A 15,723-nucleotide genomic window follows, 5' to 3' on the forward strand; every position below is an offset into this window, starting at 1 on the left:
ATGCAGCTCGGAGAGGTCGCGCTTGCCCCACGTCTGCTGCCTATCAACAACCAACAGCACGACCGAACCTCGTTTGCAGCTACGGAGTTATCCTCTTGACCTCGGCGTCCATTCTCTCAGACCTGCTCAGGCCAAGCCTAAAAAGCCTTCTCAATCAATTCAGCTCATCCAACCTCCCACAATGACTTCACAAGCTGTCACCTCGGCCCTACAGCAGATTGAGGCGGCACCGGCCAGCGAAAAGCCGTCTCAGTACACTGCCCTCCTCCAGCAGATCATCGAATCATCGAACAATGTCGCCGCCGATCTAAACGCATACGCACAAACCCTTCTCGATGACTCACTCGGCATAGTTGTACTGCGACCACTCCTCGCTGCTTTCGTAGACGCGTTCCGGACGGTCAAGGACCCAGACGCCAGGATTGAAGTCGGAGAGAAGGTCATAACACTACTACAGTCCAAGGGCGCGGGCCAGTATGAGGAGCAAGACACGCAGATCAAGCATGCTCTGGCGGATGCGTTCGAGCAGAACGAGGACTTCAGACGGTCAGCGCAGACACTCGCAACCATAAACCTCGAGTCAACACAAAAGTCTGTCTCCGCGGATGACAAGGCGCAGGTCTGGATCCGGATAGTGCGGTGTTACCTGGAGGAAGACGATCCGACAAGCGCCTTCACACATCTGAACAAGATCAAGAACATCATATTCAACGTGCAAGACAAGGCAACCAAGGTTATGTTCCAATTGAGCCAAGCCCGCATCCTCGACTCGCAACGGTCTTTCCTCGATGCCGCGCAGGGGTACTACACCTTAAGCAACGAGCCGGTCGTGGACTCTGAAGAGCGCGACAACTTCCTCGGGAAAGCAATCATCTGTGCAGTCCTCGCTCCTGCTGGTCCGCAGCGTGGTAAGATGTTGGCCAAGTTGTACAAGGATGACCGAGCCAGTTCCGCCGACGACTATGCCATCCTCGAGAAGATCTTCTTGAACCGTCTCCTCACTCCTGCTGAGATCAACGCCTTCTCCGCTAAGCTCGAACCTCACCATCTCGCCCGGGCCGCTGATGGCTTGACTGTGCTGGACAAGGCTATTCTGGAACATAACTTGCTTGGTGCATCGAAGCTCTACAACAATATTGGATTTGATCAGTTAGGCGAGCTATTGGGCATCGACGCTGAGAAGGCAGAGGACTACGCGGCAAAGATGTTGGAGCAAGGTCGGCTTGCCGGATACATCGACCAGATCGACCGATACGTTTTCTTCGAGGGCGAGGCCAGTGGTGAGCGCAAGACAGGACACGCAGAGCGCGTTGTCGGCAAGGAGCTACGAAAGTGGGATGCCAACGTCACAGGCCTGGCAGAGGAGGTGGAGAAGGTCACTTCGATGATCCAGAACCAATATCCCGACTTCTATGCAGCGCAGGTGGTGCACTAGTCTCGGATCGATATTACGCAGCGATGATGAGTAGGTAAAGCATAAACGGCGTCCGGGATCGCATATACCCAATGTACACTTCGACATGAATACAAGCATAAGAGCTTGAGATCTTAGTCCCATTCCTGATACAGTGCATTCACGTAACAGTCCTGAGGCTGACATGCTCGTGATATCGGTACATATGATACATTCAAACACTCATAACGAGACATTGTCAATCCCGCCTCGATGCCACCACTATTGTACACTCTCCTTGCCGTCTTGCCCCAATACCGCCTCATACTCCTCCAAGCTCTTAACTTCCAAATCACTAATCTTCAAGACTGTGAAGTACATTTTGCTCTTAACATGCTTAACATGTCTCCGTCTCCTTTTGGTCTTCTCCTCTACCCTCAACGGCTCAGTTTCCACACCCACAACCCGGGCCCTGCATGTGAATAACCGCTCGTCGAGGTAAAACACCTTCTTCCCATGATCTGCGTTTCCCTTTACAGGCTCTGGTGCTTTTAACGTGTAGTCCCGCGATCCAATGTGTGTAGCGCGGTTTAGACGCAGAACATCGCCTGGTCGTACATGTGGCATTTGGAAGGGGAGGCGAAGCGTATCTCCGCGGGTGAGAAGATATGGGCGGCCATGTAGATGTGCGGTTATGTAGTGTGCTGGCTGCGATTGTAGGAGAGGAAGGAGCTTGCGGATGGAGGGTGTGAGGGTCTGCGAGAGGATGTCTGAGCGGGCGTTTGGTGAGGCTTTGATGTCATTTGTGGAAGCGGGGGCTGGGGCGTCTTTGGGGAGAGGCTGTGGTGTTTGAGCGCGCTCTTTGGCTTCGTCTGATATGCGGTGGCCGGATTGGATGAGCGGTTCGGGCGTATTCGATGTGTCGAGGTTGTGCGATACGGTTGTTATGCCTGCGCGGCGGAACGTCGGTTGGATGATCGCTCTGGATTCGAAAAGCGCATGGCGTGCGGAGCGAGCGAATAGAGCCATTACTAGGTTATGTGGGATGCAATGGCTGGGGTAGCTGCTGAAGAACGCATCTTTGGTGTTGCGGGAGTCCGATGTTGAAGAATCCCGCATCGCGCTAGTGGGGGCTAGTGCCGAACTTTTTGGAGGCAAGGCGGCTGGTGGAAGAGACTCCACTCCACTACCACCACCCTTACAGCATACACAGAGGTAGTCGCCATGCCTCAGAACGAGTATATCGAGCGCTTTACGAAGCAGTACGTCTACACCGATCTTGCATCTCGCACCCCGCATCGCCTACCTCGGCACCAATCCTGCGTCTCGCGATTTGCGCTTTGCGCCTCAACACCAAGAACACATAACTAACTCTATCACAACAGGCACGGAAAGCGCTTCGATCACGATGAGCGTCAACGGAAGAAGATTGCCCGTGAAGGGCACAATGCTTCGAAGAAGGCGCAAAACTTCCGTGGTCTGAGAGCCAAGCTGTACGCTGAGAAGCGTCGCAAGGAGAAGATTCAGATGAAGCAGAAGATCCGCGCACACGAGGAGAGGAGTAAGTGTCCTTGTACTGTAAAACATGAGACATACGCTGACCTTGTACCTTTTAGACGTCAAATCCAACGAAGCACCCGAGCCAGCCACCGACGCCCTCCCCGCCTATCTCCTAGACCGTAGCAACGAGAAGAACGCCAAAGCCTTGTCCTCAGCAATCAAACAGAAGCGCAACGAAAAGGCAGCACGTTTCTCCGTCCCCCTACCGAAAGTCAAGGGTATTTCCGAGGAAGAGATGTTCTCGGTCGTCAAGACAGGAAAGAAGACCAAGAAGAAGAGCTGGAAGCGTATGATCACCAAGCCCACATTCGTCGGTCCAGGATTCACGCGTCGTCCCGTAAAGTACGAGCGCTTCATCCGCCCCATGGGTCTGCGTTACAAGAAGGCCAACGTGACGCATCCTGAGCTGAACGTCACGGTTCAACTGCCCATCATCTCCGTAAAGAAGAACCCCCAACAACCCATGTACACCCAGCTGGGTGTCCTAACAAAGGGTACGATCATCGAAGTTAACGTGTCCGAACTCGGTCTCGTGACTGCTGGAGGAAAGGTCGTTTGGGGTCGGTATGCACAGATCACCAACAACCCCGAAAACGACGGTTGCTTGAACGCTGTTTTGCTCGTCTAAGCTTCTCGTTGATAGAAGGACGAAACGCAAACAATGCATTTGATGGCGTTATGTGGGTCAGTCAGCAAAATCGAATTCCAAGGCGTTGCGGCGATTACGAGAGAACGGGATTTGCTAGGCAGGCAAGAGGGAATATCGGCCGATGATGCAACTGAGCATGTATATCTTGGAGGACTTTTAGCTAGCAAACAAAAAAAGAATAATGATACCACATTGATCAAGCAAGCAATTGTGCAGTTCTCGAACTCACAAGTCCGTCGTCATGTTCTCATGGAGAAAGTTAAACTACTACAGATGGCCAACACGAGTGTAAGATGCTGGTGATGATTACGATGCTAGCTTAAATACCAATCCATGACCGCCCAATCCCGTGGTATCTTCCCAGCCCATCCATCTTTGCATAAAGAAAAACGCCAAAAAATTCTTTCCCGCCGAAGATACCAAATAGCTGGTTCACATCTACAAAGCGACATTATACGATAACATCACTCAAGTCCACATGCCTTCTCCTTCTAGCCACATCCCCTGCTAGAACCCTCCCATCGTTGTCCAGCGCCTCTTCACCCGCCCAATCCACAACAATCTCATCGCGCGTCTCGTCGTCAAAACTACCCCTCCTCCCCGTCTTATCCGCCCAGCCCGTGCGTTCAAGTTCGATGATACCGCCGAACCTTCTTTCTCCATTCGCAACGAAGAGAGACTGGCCATCAGGCGTGAACGACACACCACCTGCTGGGCCAAAGAAATCAAAAGTCTGTTTCGATTCCCACGTCTGTGCGTTGATGATGTTGATGAAGTCGTCTGCTTCGGTGGCAACGAGGACACGGGGGCCAGAGCCGATGGGGGAGAAGTGTAAAGATCTAGGGACGCTGAGTTCGCTCTTCATAACTGCGAGAGGCTTTTCCCAGTACCGCGCGTCCCAGACGACGATGGTGGAGTCCTGGGCGGCGGTGGCGACGTGGATGCCGTCGTCTGCCCAAGCACAGGCGAAGGCGTCGTCGGTGTGCGAGTTGAGTGTTTCGAAGGGTTGACCTGTTTCGGCGTTTGTGATGAGTGTTTCTTGGAAGTCGCCGACGACTACGCGCATGCGCCCGTTTGGACTGGTGGCTGAACAATTGACGGCTGCGGGGTAGAGGAACGAGTGGATGAAGCTGTTAGTACCGCAGTCGAGCACGCGGAGCCGGTGGTCATTGGAACAGAGGACGGCTTGGGGGGTGTAGGTTCGCCGTGAGGGGAAGAGGTGCATGTGGTTTACTATGCGCGACTTTGTGTCAGTCGCAAAGTCGGTGGTGCGGCCGAATGTACAGGGCGAGCCGTGCGTGGAGGAGAGGTCGGTGATGGCGTACTCGCCCTCGAAAGCACCAGCGATGAGTACGTCGCCTTGGGAAGCGATAGTGGTGATCGATGCATCGAGAGCCAGGTGCTTGCTGAGGTCTACGACGGCATCTTCGGATGTACCTTCAGCGTCTGTGTGAAGTACTTGATGACCTTTTGCGTAATAGACGTCATTGCGGGACGTGGCTGTCAGAACATTTCGCAGCTGGAAGTGAGGAACGAAAGCACGGGGGCTGGTGTTGATCCTTCGGAATTGGAAGAAGCTTTCTGTGTTGGGTGTTGAACGAACGTGCTGAGATGAGTTAGCTAGGGAGCTCATCAGACATAAAGAAGCTCGTTTCTCCTCCAGCTATACCACACCCTGGAAGGATCTACCGTGTTCTTCACAAACGATGATGGAACAAAATATGTATACTCCCAGGATGTGGTATACTTGGAGTAAGAAACCACTTCCTCCTACTATGCTTACCTTGCGAACCTGCTTCACACTATGAGGCACCCTCTGGCGCTCATGTTGCGACCTTGCTCTCCGTACCGCAGCCCTAGTAGTCTTCCGGGCGGTCCAATCAATACCCTGGTAATCATACTCATCACCCTTGAGATCCTCTCGGGTAATGAATTCCGGCACCTGAACGAGATCCAAACCAGGCACAACACCAGGCTTCCACTGCCCGTAAAAGCGGTGGAAGTAAGACGTGATGGGACAAAAGGCCGCCCGGTCCTGTATACTCAGATGCGGTTCGTTGAGTGTTGGCGGTGGCTCAAGTAACAGGTCAGTACCGTATGGCAGGTTGCCTACTATGGTGACCGGCGCAATGAAGTGTGTAGTGGACGTATGGTGCTGAGGTATGCTGGATCCCGGGAACATGTCGAGAGCGGTGTATGTGACATAGGATGGATGGACTGGCCCGAAGCCAAACATGTCTTCTATTGTTCCTCCCTCATCCAGCGAGGGGTCCTCATCGTCGCTGTTTGCTCCTGCTTGATGCGATTCGGGCATGGCTTCCATGTAATGCTGGTAGTCCTCTAGCGATATCCCCCCACCATCGTCATCGTCGTCGATGTCGTCCTCGTCGTCACCGGGTGGTCTGTTGTCGGAGAGAGTCGCTAGCGTCACAGCAGCAGCCAGTGCGTTGGGTGAGTGCGGCCAGTCTCCATGGGCTGGGTTGGCGTGCGGCGGCGTTGTGGGATGTGTGGTGGAGTGTGGCGCGGTCCAGTCGTGCATGCTGGCTATCGACGCCCGCTATCCGCCTGATAGCCAGTGCAGCGGGGCCGCCGAGGCAGTTTCTTGGGGTAGTTGCGTATGCGACGAGATGGTCGGCTGGTGTAGATGTAGAGAGGCGTTGGGGCGCAAGGTATAGGCTTGTCTGGCGTGGGGGAGGCGACTAGGCCGAAGCATAGGCTCGGCGCAGCGAGACAGGCAGAATGCAGCAGTTAAGTCCCAGGGCCTAGGGGCTGACTGGCTAGGCTCTTCGCTTCGCAGGCTGACTGGGTCGCGTTCGACGCTCGACCTGGCTATACAGGCGCTGCATGCGACAGAGGTACGTCCAGGCTAATTGTGGGGTTGCTTCTGCGAAGTCACAGTCGGGTATTGGCTGCGGGAGAATTGGGTTGGGCTGCAGGGCAGGGCAGGGCAGGGCAGGGTGACGGTCATGAATATGGCTATGCGCGTCAGGACGGCTTCTGAAGCTCCAATGCCGTCAGATATATATGCCGCCCTCCACTTCGTCGAATATTCGCATCCAGCCCTCCTCCGCGGGCCCTCTAGTTTAGTCTGAACACGGGGGATCGGACAGCCCACCCCCAAGCCTGACTAGCGACTCCACCATCTCTCAGATCTCCAGGCGTTAGATTGTGTATTCACGCTGCTCGTCTCCACGCTGTCACTAGGCGCTCAGAGTTAGGCGGCTGCGGCGTGTCCACGGACCGTGATACAACTCACATGGCACTGCCAACACGACAACCTTCTGGAGCCAAGGCCCGGCAACGAGAATGCAGTGGCCACTCACCATTACACACCCAGGCCCATATCTGCTCTTGCCAGGCCTCTTTTGGGACACAGACAGCACACCAGCTTCGCTAAGCTGATGTTTTGGGTGACGTGCTGTGCGCCGGCCCACGGTTGCACGGCTATTTCGTGGAGCAAATCAGACGTCTGTTCCCACCGCGCGCCTCCCCAGACTGTGGCTCATACGCCGTTTTTGTCTCCCCTCGCCGTTCTGCCTGTGGACAACGGTGCTGGCACTCCACGACAGCAAGCCACACATCGCTCCAGTGAGACTCGAACCACCCAGTGGGGGTGCGGGGCGCACAGGGCGGATCTTGAGACTGCAAAACAGCACAGGAACACTGATGCGACGTCATTCATCAAAGTGGTATTTCAGCATCGGTATGCCGTGTCTCGCGAGAGCTGACGACATGCCGTAAGAATGTATTACTAGTGCGAGGTGCCTACGTGACCCGACGGCGAAGTGGAAATTCTACGATCTCATAACGATGACAGAAATGGCCTGCTAAAACGAACACCCCAGAAATGCAGCAAATCATGTAGTACATATGCAGTCCCCTCCTACGCGACGCCTCATTGCGAAATCAATTATCATAGTACTGATCGTATCCCTGCTGCTGCTGTTGCTGCGGTGGCCACCCACCAGCCGATGTCGCCGCTGGTGTCTTGAGTCTTCGTTCTGTTGGTGCCCAACGTCAGTGACTGCATTATCGCGAGAAGTTGTGTTCCTTACCTGCTTCAAAGTCATGCCACCTGCGCATCGTGATTTTGCTGCTGTCGAACTCTCCTTCATACTCCAGGCCCGCCTTCTTCGTCTTTTCGCCCGCCGTCTTTCGAGTATCTCCCCAACTGAAGTCGTCAAACTTCCAGAAGGCATACGTCGGAAGCACAAAATTCCAAACAGGCAGTGACAGCAGATAGACGAACATCCAGGCGACGTAGGACCATCGATGGGCCGTTACAATGATGAGGACCGCGGGTAAACCAAGAATGAGCGCTAGCAGGATGAGGGGTATGACGGGAGCTTCGGTGTGGAGGATGGCGGCTTTGATAGCGATAGCGACTGGACGTGGTCAGCAAAGCCAGAATTTCAAGACGGGTACGGGGGCTTACTTAGGTAGAAGGTAAAGGCAATGGCGGCCGGGAGGACCAGGGTTCCGATCAACTCGATGAACACAACGAACTGCATGCTGAAGCAGAAGGTGCCACACAGATCTCGCACTAGCACAAGCTCCATCAGGTTGTGGACCGTACTATTAATCCATCGTCTGCGCTGTGACAGCAAGACTTTGAACTCGTCCGGTACAGTGGTTTTGCAAACGGCCTGCGGCACAAAAACCTGTTTCCGCTTGGGGAACGTCTTGAGCATCAGTGTCGACAGATAACGATCTTCACCTAGTAGTAGCAGGTTCTTCTTGTGCAACGTATCGACCACGTTCTCCGAGTAGTGTTCGACGACGTCAGGGTTAGCAAGGATCGGGACCCAGTAGTTCTGACCACCTTTGGGAGCCTTGATGCGGTACATGCAGAAACAACCTGGCAAGCAAGTGACACCACCAAAGACCGACTCGAATGACTTTGCCAAGTGGTGGGAGATGAAGTATCTAGTACGATTAGTGGCGCGATTGTCAGACACGGCGAATGCACTTACTCAAACACCTGGATCATGGAGACCCATGAATCCCGCTTATTGGCAATCTTTGTTTCGCCGCAGAGCCCCATGATATCTGGATCCTTGACCATGGCTGAGATCATGTGCGTCAAGCTGTCAGGGAAGACCTTTGTGTCGGCATCAACCATGAGTACTATCTCGTAGAAATCGGGCGAAATGCCAGTAATCTTCCAGATACCGTTGAACATCTCAAACTCGAGCTCCGTCATACGCTCGTCAAACATGACCTTTTGCAGGAACGACATGAGGATGATCTGACTGTCTCGCTTTCCACGATTGCCGGGCTTCGACTTCTTGGCCTCATCGGGGGTGCCACACTTTACGACTAGCATCACCGGAACACGTTGCTGCTTCTCGACGGGAATGCGCGTCGTCTCGCCATAGTCGTAGAAACCCGAGTAGATCTTGGCCATGTTGTGTCGTTTCGAGCCACTGGCGACTGCGACGTACGAGTGCGCCTGAACCTCGTGGGGCAATACGGCGTGATCCTTCATCATACCGAGACAGACTTCTGGCGTTGTCAAGTCTTCTCCGTGGCCCTTGATCATACCGTCACAAATGATGAGAATCAACTTGTGGCTGTTGGGGTAGTCGGTGGTGGCGATGGAGTCGAGTGTAGTCCGCAGACCTTCGGGACCCTCAGAGTAGGCGGTGACAAGACAGATGGTGTGAGCCAATGGGTATCCGAAAGGCTGCCACTCTGGAGGAGGCTGAGGTACGACTGCTTCGTGTGTGAAACCTGCGGGCCCGGAACCTTCGACGCTAGAGTAACGATTGGTATCGGTGTTACCGGAGAGGAGTAGACTAGAGCGAGATTCCTGTGCCGTAAATACCGCATTGTGTTTTCCATCCATAGGCATAGTGCCCTGGCTGGCGTTCAGTTGCTTGTACATGCCACCGTTCGATCCGAGGACACGAGATGCTGTGCTCTGACTAGTCATGGTCGTTGGTGGGGCACGAGTCTTTGCGTTCTTGTCAACTGAGTAGGGGCTGGTGAACCTAGATGTTGATGGCAAGAAGGTACTGCCACGCTTGTTGCTGCGGTCAGAGCCGGACGATGGGTCCATGAGCTTTGGCGGTGGGCGATAGATGTCATCACTCCATTCCTCAATCTGCTGCTTCCGCTGCTTGGAGTCGGCGGGACCGATAGATGTCTTGGTGGCAGCAAACTTCTTGCTAATGAACCACTGGAAGATCAAAGCGAGGACGAACTTGGCCATGACAACGGCCAGAATGAAGACGAGCGAAACGTAGAGGACAACTTTGGAAGCAATGCAGCCGATGCTCTCCGTGTCGATAGAGCCGACTTTGATAGTCTCGGTGAAGCAACGGGCTACCTGCTTCTCGTAGCTGGACGAGTACGCACGAGTAACATCGACACCGCGAACGGCGGAATTCTGGCGGATTTCATCAAATAGAGGTGGGATGTTGACCTGGGTTCGGTTGAACCAGTCGAGCAAGTTCAGGTCCAGAACATCACCACCCCAGACCATGAGGTTCCTGGAACTGTTGCGGATGTCCTCCCAGGTGTAGTAAACATCGCCGGCATTGTGGAGGCTGTAGAAGCCCCTGCGAGCTTTGTCCGAGGTGTGGCAGAGATAACCGTTGTACTCCAAAAAGGTGGTGTTGGGCTTGGTCGATCCATCTTGGTTGAACAGGCGGCATGGGAAATACCATCCCAGGTCTCCGTTGCCAGTTGTCGGGATGCCAGAGTTCTCCTTTTCGGTGATGAGGCCCTTGCAGGCTCCGTTGACGTTCTGGAACAAGAAGCTGGCGTCCTGGCCGCCGTGTTTCTCAGGAAGATCAAAGAGAACGTTCGCGTCTTCGGGAACGCCACGGGCTCGAGGGTGCTTGGACTGGGCGAGATCATAGGCTTTGCCGTGAATGATAAGGTATCCACCGCCGACTTCGTTCGTCCTAAGACGAGCGTTGCCGCCAGAGGGGCAGACAGTTTCCGTAAAACCGAATGTGAGATATCCAACGAATGTACAGATGAGCATGATGATGCTGACCAGTCCGACTTTCTCTCTCCAGGCTCGCTGCTGGGCCTTCTGCGGCTTTCCGAAGCACTTCAAGATAGCGTTCGGGCACCAGAAGGTGACGATGGCGCAGTAGACGTTCCACAGACTAGGTGGGCGTAGCTTGTCCTGCTCCTTCTGGCGCTGCTTCTCGCGCGCCTTCATTGTCTCACTCCGTGTCAACTTGCGTTGTATCCGCGGCTCTCCGTCGTCCAAGGGGGCCTGCTTGTCATTGTAGCCTCCGCCTGAGGCATTTCGCAGGTGTGGGGGCTTGACATCGGTACTTTCTGAGCTGACCGTTTCAGCTTCCAGATGGTCTTCGAGAATAGGGTCGTTGCCAGTCGTCGAGGGGTGGACGTCCATGCGCTGGGCGTGTTTGCGGTAGTGATAGTTCGGGTGGCTTGGGTCGTTTCGCTGGCGCTCGGGGCGGATGAGACTGCGCTTCCTGCCTAGCTCTGGCCCAGAGGAATTAGGTTGGCCTCGCATTATAGGATCGCGCTCCATGGGCACGGGGGTGCCGGGTGAAGGAAGCGCGCGGGAATAGGATTGGGTGCCGCTCTTGCTGTTGGTGCGGTCGTGCGATCGCGTGTTTTCCAGGTCAGACGTCCTTCTCCTGCGATGGTGCGAGTCGCGGTGTGCATGGCGCCGCTCGCCCCGTCGTGGCGGCGACGACTCTTCGGGTCGCTGCGGTAGCGACATTTGCGTGAGGATGCGAGCTCAACTGTTGTTACACAGTGGGGCTGCAGCGCGGAACCTTTTTCGGCCCGGGAAGAATACGTATGGCGACTCTATGAGGTTGCTGATCGCATGTATGGGACAATGCGTGTCTGGGGTGGGTGAGGTCGTGGAAAGGCGGTGGGTCGTAATTTCCGTTGTCAACGAGCGATGGCTGGCTATGGCAGGAGCGAGTGCGGTGCCGGAATAACCAATGTGTGCTGTGTATTGTAGTGAAAGACGGTCCTAACGAGCGACGAGGAAAACCGACGAGACCCCGGGCGATACAATAGGTGTTGCTAGAGCGATGGCTGATGGGGGCGAAGTTGGCCAGGGGGGTGCTATTTTGGGGCTTTCGTTCCGCCACTAGCACAAGGCCATCGTTAGAGCATACATAAACACGGGAACATTTTCTGACTTCGTGATGATCAGAGACTACGGCTGTCGAAGCATGCATTTTCCAGTGTCCTCTTCGGCGATACTCTGCAGCAGTACTCCATGATGTCCCCTTCCCCATGCCTCTCTCCACAGATGTCGCTGTCACACCACAGAGCCCTCAGGCTGTACCTAGGGACCATGCTACATGAGCGGGACCCCTGCATGCAGTTACCGAGCCCTGCGTACTATCAATTTCCCTATCTACTAACCTCACTTCTCCTTTTCAACATCTCCAGACATAAACTCAAAACGCTCCCTATTTCGCAACGTGCTCGGGGACCTTGATGTAAGGGATGTTCAGCTTCTCAGCCCACCGGTCCATTATGTCTATTGGCGCCGAGGGCGGTCGCCACTGCCGCATGTCAACACCGCGCGCGTGCAATGCACAGGCTGCGTGAAATAAAAAGGACTGTGCCCCATCCTTCTCCTCATGTACGAGTGGACCTGCGCTGAGCTTTGGCGGTGCATTTCCACCTGACGCCTTGTGCTTTGCGTCAAGCTGAATGACGGCTCTGAACGCGTGGAGTCAGGGTCTATTCGCATAGGTGCAGCTCCACACTCTGCCATGTCTCCATCCTAAGCCCTGCAGGGCGGCAGCTCCACTCGCGCGGGTTGCCATGGGCGGCTCATTACCTAGCTAGCATTTGTCACATGTATAGAAATCGATAGTTACGGAGCTTCGGAGGCAGCGGTGGCTTGAATAAGTAGTCTCTAGGTACTGTCAAGCCTCAACATATCTGCCCGACCACCTGAACAATCTCTGCCGTTCACGTTTAGAGAGTGACCAGATGGTTGATGACGCCACCTTCCTAATACTCACTGCGTACGTGTCTCAAACAACGCCCAGCCCGGGGCCAGTAGTCAAATATCGACGCATGCCCATGTACATGCAGAACCTCCTCCACATTTGCCAATATTCCCCCGTGAGCCGCCATCGATTACCTGCACCCCTTTCGGTTCTTGCCGAATAGATCGATAGTGCTCGTGTTTCAACTGTAGTCACACACCCTTTCGCTTCCTCAGCGAGCCGGCCTCTGCCGCCCAGGCCACTATTCGCCATTCTATACGAGAGGGTCTGCATCGGGTGGGGTTTCAAAAAGCGTCAACCTCCCACTTGCATTGCCTGCTACGCAGTACTGTTGGCGCGAAGTTGCAGTTGAAAGTTGACCTGTTCGCATTCTGTTCAGGGTCCAAGTGCCGAACCTGCGAACCCTCCACTCCGCTTCCTGTAAGTCTAATCCTTTTCTGTCGCGTAGATCATCATCCCAGGGTGCGCATCCTGAGGCCGAGGTTGGCGAACAAGATCCCAGCCCGTCGTCACACCGCAATTCAAGTACTGACAGTGGATTGTGCGAGTAGAGAAGATCCACACGGCAGACGGTCTCTTATCGCATGCGCGGATTTCTTTGTCGCTAGGACTGCACCACCATCTTAGAGCCCCGCCGCTCCAGCGAGTCAGGACTTAGGCGGACATAAGACTGCAACCAGAGATCTAACGAAGGGGGATTCGCCTTTTTCTAGCCATGTCCCAGGTCGCTTCGACACCACCATCCAGGGCATTGCCACCCATTCCAGCCGACCAAGAAGCGTACAGTGCGCATCGTCCCGCCTCGAACGGCTCAAGTGGTTTCCAGCAGCGCAAACCCCCCGCCGTGCGCCACTCCTCAACGCCCTCTTTCAGCATCACCGAGCACCACGACACGGCAGGAGGACGCGACTCGAGAAAGTCCGGCTCTTCTTTCAACCAAAGCTCCGACGGCCACTCAAGAACGCCCTCAAGAGAAACACCAGACATTGAGCACAGGTTCTCGGGGAGCTCGATTCCACCCGCACAGGACATTCCCTTCAAGCGACTGCATATCAGCGACGGCTCGTACGGGAGTCGATTCTCGCACGTTGCAGAGATGGACGTCGCAAATGCACACGACGATGCGGACCATATATACACTCCCCAAGAGCAATACCGGCCCGTATCCTACCCGAGCCAACCAACACCGCCGGCTGCAACATATCCTCCCCGCGAGACCGCACAATCGCCGAATGGCGGCTCCCAGCATTCGTCGAATAACAGCGGGCGCAACAGCTATTTTAACAGCCATGCGCAGGAGGGCGAGCTGCAAGTCCCGCGCAGCACGGTTCCAAGACCCCACTCTGCATACACACTCGGCTCGGAGCTGAACATGCGAGGTCGCACAGAATCTCCGCGCCTCTCTGTGGTTGGAACCCCATCACCTAGTGGATCACCAAATCCTCACGCTCGCCCCGTATCAACAAGTCGTCGCTCCCCCGACTTTAGACCGGAGTCGTCTTACATTGATCTGACCAACCTCCCGTACAACCAGCAAATCGCTCCTGCGACAAATTTTGGCAATGCAGGTCTACGGGGTGTTGTGGGGCAAAATGCCTCCTTGCTCGACGAGAAGAAGACGCTGGAAATGTACAGGGCAAACGTCAAGAAGACACAGGATACTGCCGTGCAATACGAGTTTGCGCTGTTCATGATACAAGTGGCCCGCGAGGTTCTGGCGACAGAGAATAGCGGTGTCGATCACGGCATGAACCCCACAGAGTTGCTGAAGGAGGCACGACAGATTCTCCAAAGGTTAGCCGACCGCAGCTATCCTTTCGCGCAGTACTACCTCGCCGATGGGTACGCGTCCGGTCTATTCAATAAGGACAAGCCGGACCACGATCGCGCGTTTCCCCTCTTTGTAGCTGCTAGCAAACACGGCCATGCTGAATCAGGATTCCGTGCCGCACTTTGCTACGAGTTTGGCTGGGGCTGCCGCAAGGACTACGCTAAGGCGGTTCAGTTTTACCGTGCTGCTGCGTCCAAGAATCATCCTGGAGCTGCGACACGACTCGGAAAGGCCTGTTTGACAGGCGATATGGGTCTCCAGAACAAGTACAGAGAAGGACTGAAATGGCTGAAGCGAGCCACCGAGTCGGCCGACTTCCAGTACAACATTGCGCCGTATGAGCTTGGTCTGCTGCACGAGACGGGCTTCGGGGACGACATTTTCAAGGACGAGGTGTACGCAGTGCAGCTATTCACACAGTCTGCCGAGTTGGGTCACCCGCTGGCCGCTTTGAAGCTGGGAGAAGCCTACGAACACGGCTTGTTGCGCTGCCCTAAGGATGCTGCGCTTTCTGTTCACTACTACAACTGCGCTGCTCAGGCCGATATTCCCGAGGCCATGATGAACCTCTGCGCCTGGTACATGGTCGGTGCCGAGCCTGTTCTGGAAAAGGACGAGAACGAGGCGTACGAATGGGCTAAGAAAGCTGCAGAGCATGGTAAGTTTATCGTTATCAGCGCGAAGTACACCCTGCTAATCCAACCAGGACTACCAAAAGCCGAGTACGCCTGCGGATACTTTACGGAAATGGGCATTGGCTGCCGGAGAGATCCTCTAGAAGCAAACGTCTGGTATGTCAAAGCCGCAGATTCCGGTGACGAGCGGGCAAAGCAGCGCCTCGCCATCATCCAAGCTGCGGCATCCGGGCAATCGCACGTTCCAACAAGCAACAATGCCACCGAGAAGGGAAAACTCAAGAAGGAGAAGGGCAGCAAAGAGAAGGATGGTAAAGAGAAGGACGAAAACTGTGTGGTAATGTAGACGGAGGCATGTTGTTGTGCTGGCTCTTTGCGACTTCTCTTATACCCTATTCGCATTTGTTCTTTTTCTTTCTCCCACGTGCTCGCGTTGGTCGTTTCGACCGTCCATTCAGAGCGTTGCGATTATCTTTCTAATACGGGATTGTGCATATACGGCGTTTGTGGTGCATTGTCCTTTGCATACCGCCGCTTGGGACTGAGCGTCGAGGTCTTGTTAGCATATCTGGTGGAGGCAGGTCGACACTATTGCATCGTTTCGTTATAGCATGTCAGATGGAGTTGCGTCTCACAAAAAGCTGAGGTAGATAAAGTGGGTAATGGCATAATGCATCGTAATG

At 54.7% G+C, this 15,723-nt stretch overlaps 6 protein-coding genes across 6 annotated transcripts; 3 read left to right on the plus strand and 3 right to left on the minus strand.

The window, feature by feature from the left end:
- Positions 1–42: 42 nt before the first annotated feature.
- Positions 43–1,537, plus strand: BKA58DRAFT_378622 (uncharacterized protein). Its single transcript, XM_046169724.1, has one exon. It carries the CDS (start codon positions 182–184, stop codon positions 1,433–1,435), a length of 1,254 nt encoding a protein of 417 aa, XP_046029921.1. The 5' UTR covers positions 43–181; the 3' UTR covers positions 1,436–1,537.
- Positions 1,538–2,457, minus strand: BKA58DRAFT_378623 (uncharacterized protein). The gene has a single exon (XM_046169725.1). It carries the CDS (start codon positions 2,420–2,422, stop codon positions 1,676–1,678), a length of 747 nt encoding a protein of 248 aa, XP_046029922.1. The 5' UTR covers positions 2,423–2,457; the 3' UTR covers positions 1,538–1,675.
- A 112-nt stretch (positions 2,458–2,569) lies between these two features.
- On the plus strand, positions 2,570–3,811 carry BKA58DRAFT_466686 (TGF-beta-inducible nuclear protein 1). The gene is made up of 3 exons (XM_046175023.1): positions 2,570–2,655; positions 2,779–2,954; positions 3,010–3,811. Exons 1-3 carry the CDS (start codon positions 2,618–2,620, stop codon positions 3,579–3,581), a joined length of 786 nt encoding a protein of 261 aa, XP_046029923.1. The 5' UTR covers positions 2,570–2,617; the 3' UTR covers positions 3,582–3,811.
- On the minus strand, positions 3,812–6,616 carry BKA58DRAFT_418472 (WD40-repeat-containing domain protein). Its single transcript, XM_046172673.1, has 2 exons — positions 5,386–6,616; positions 3,812–5,208 (listed from the first exon to the last, which is right to left on the minus strand). Exons 1-2 carry the CDS (start codon positions 6,139–6,141, stop codon positions 4,054–4,056), a joined length of 1,911 nt encoding a protein of 636 aa, XP_046029924.1. The 5' UTR covers positions 6,142–6,616; the 3' UTR covers positions 3,812–4,053.
- Positions 6,617–7,631: 1,015 nt separating this feature from the next.
- Positions 7,632–11,313, minus strand: BKA58DRAFT_308409 (chitin synthase 4; the record flags this gene model as incomplete). The annotated part of the gene is made up of 3 exons (XM_046167202.1): positions 7,632–7,987; positions 8,038–8,528; positions 8,576–11,313. The coding sequence occupies 3 exons, from the start codon at positions 11,311–11,313 to the stop codon at positions 7,632–7,634; spliced, it is 3,585 nt and encodes a 1,194-aa protein (XP_046029925.1).
- A 1,976-nt stretch (positions 11,314–13,289) lies between these two features.
- Positions 13,290–15,386, plus strand: BKA58DRAFT_307345 (protoplast regeneration and killer toxin resistance protein; the record flags this gene model as incomplete). Its single annotated transcript, XM_046167153.1, has 2 exons — positions 13,290–15,063; positions 15,112–15,386. 2 exons carry the CDS (start codon positions 13,290–13,292, stop codon positions 15,384–15,386), a joined length of 2,049 nt encoding a protein of 682 aa, XP_046029926.1.
- Positions 15,387–15,723: the final 337 nt, after the last annotated feature.

Source organism: Alternaria rosae, assembly GCF_020736505.1.
Source record: "Alternaria rosae strain MPI-PUGE-AT-0040 chromosome Unknown BKA58scaffold_2, whole genome shotgun sequence".
NCBI classification, from domain to species: domain Eukaryota; kingdom Fungi; phylum Ascomycota; class Dothideomycetes; order Pleosporales; family Pleosporaceae; genus Alternaria; species Alternaria rosae.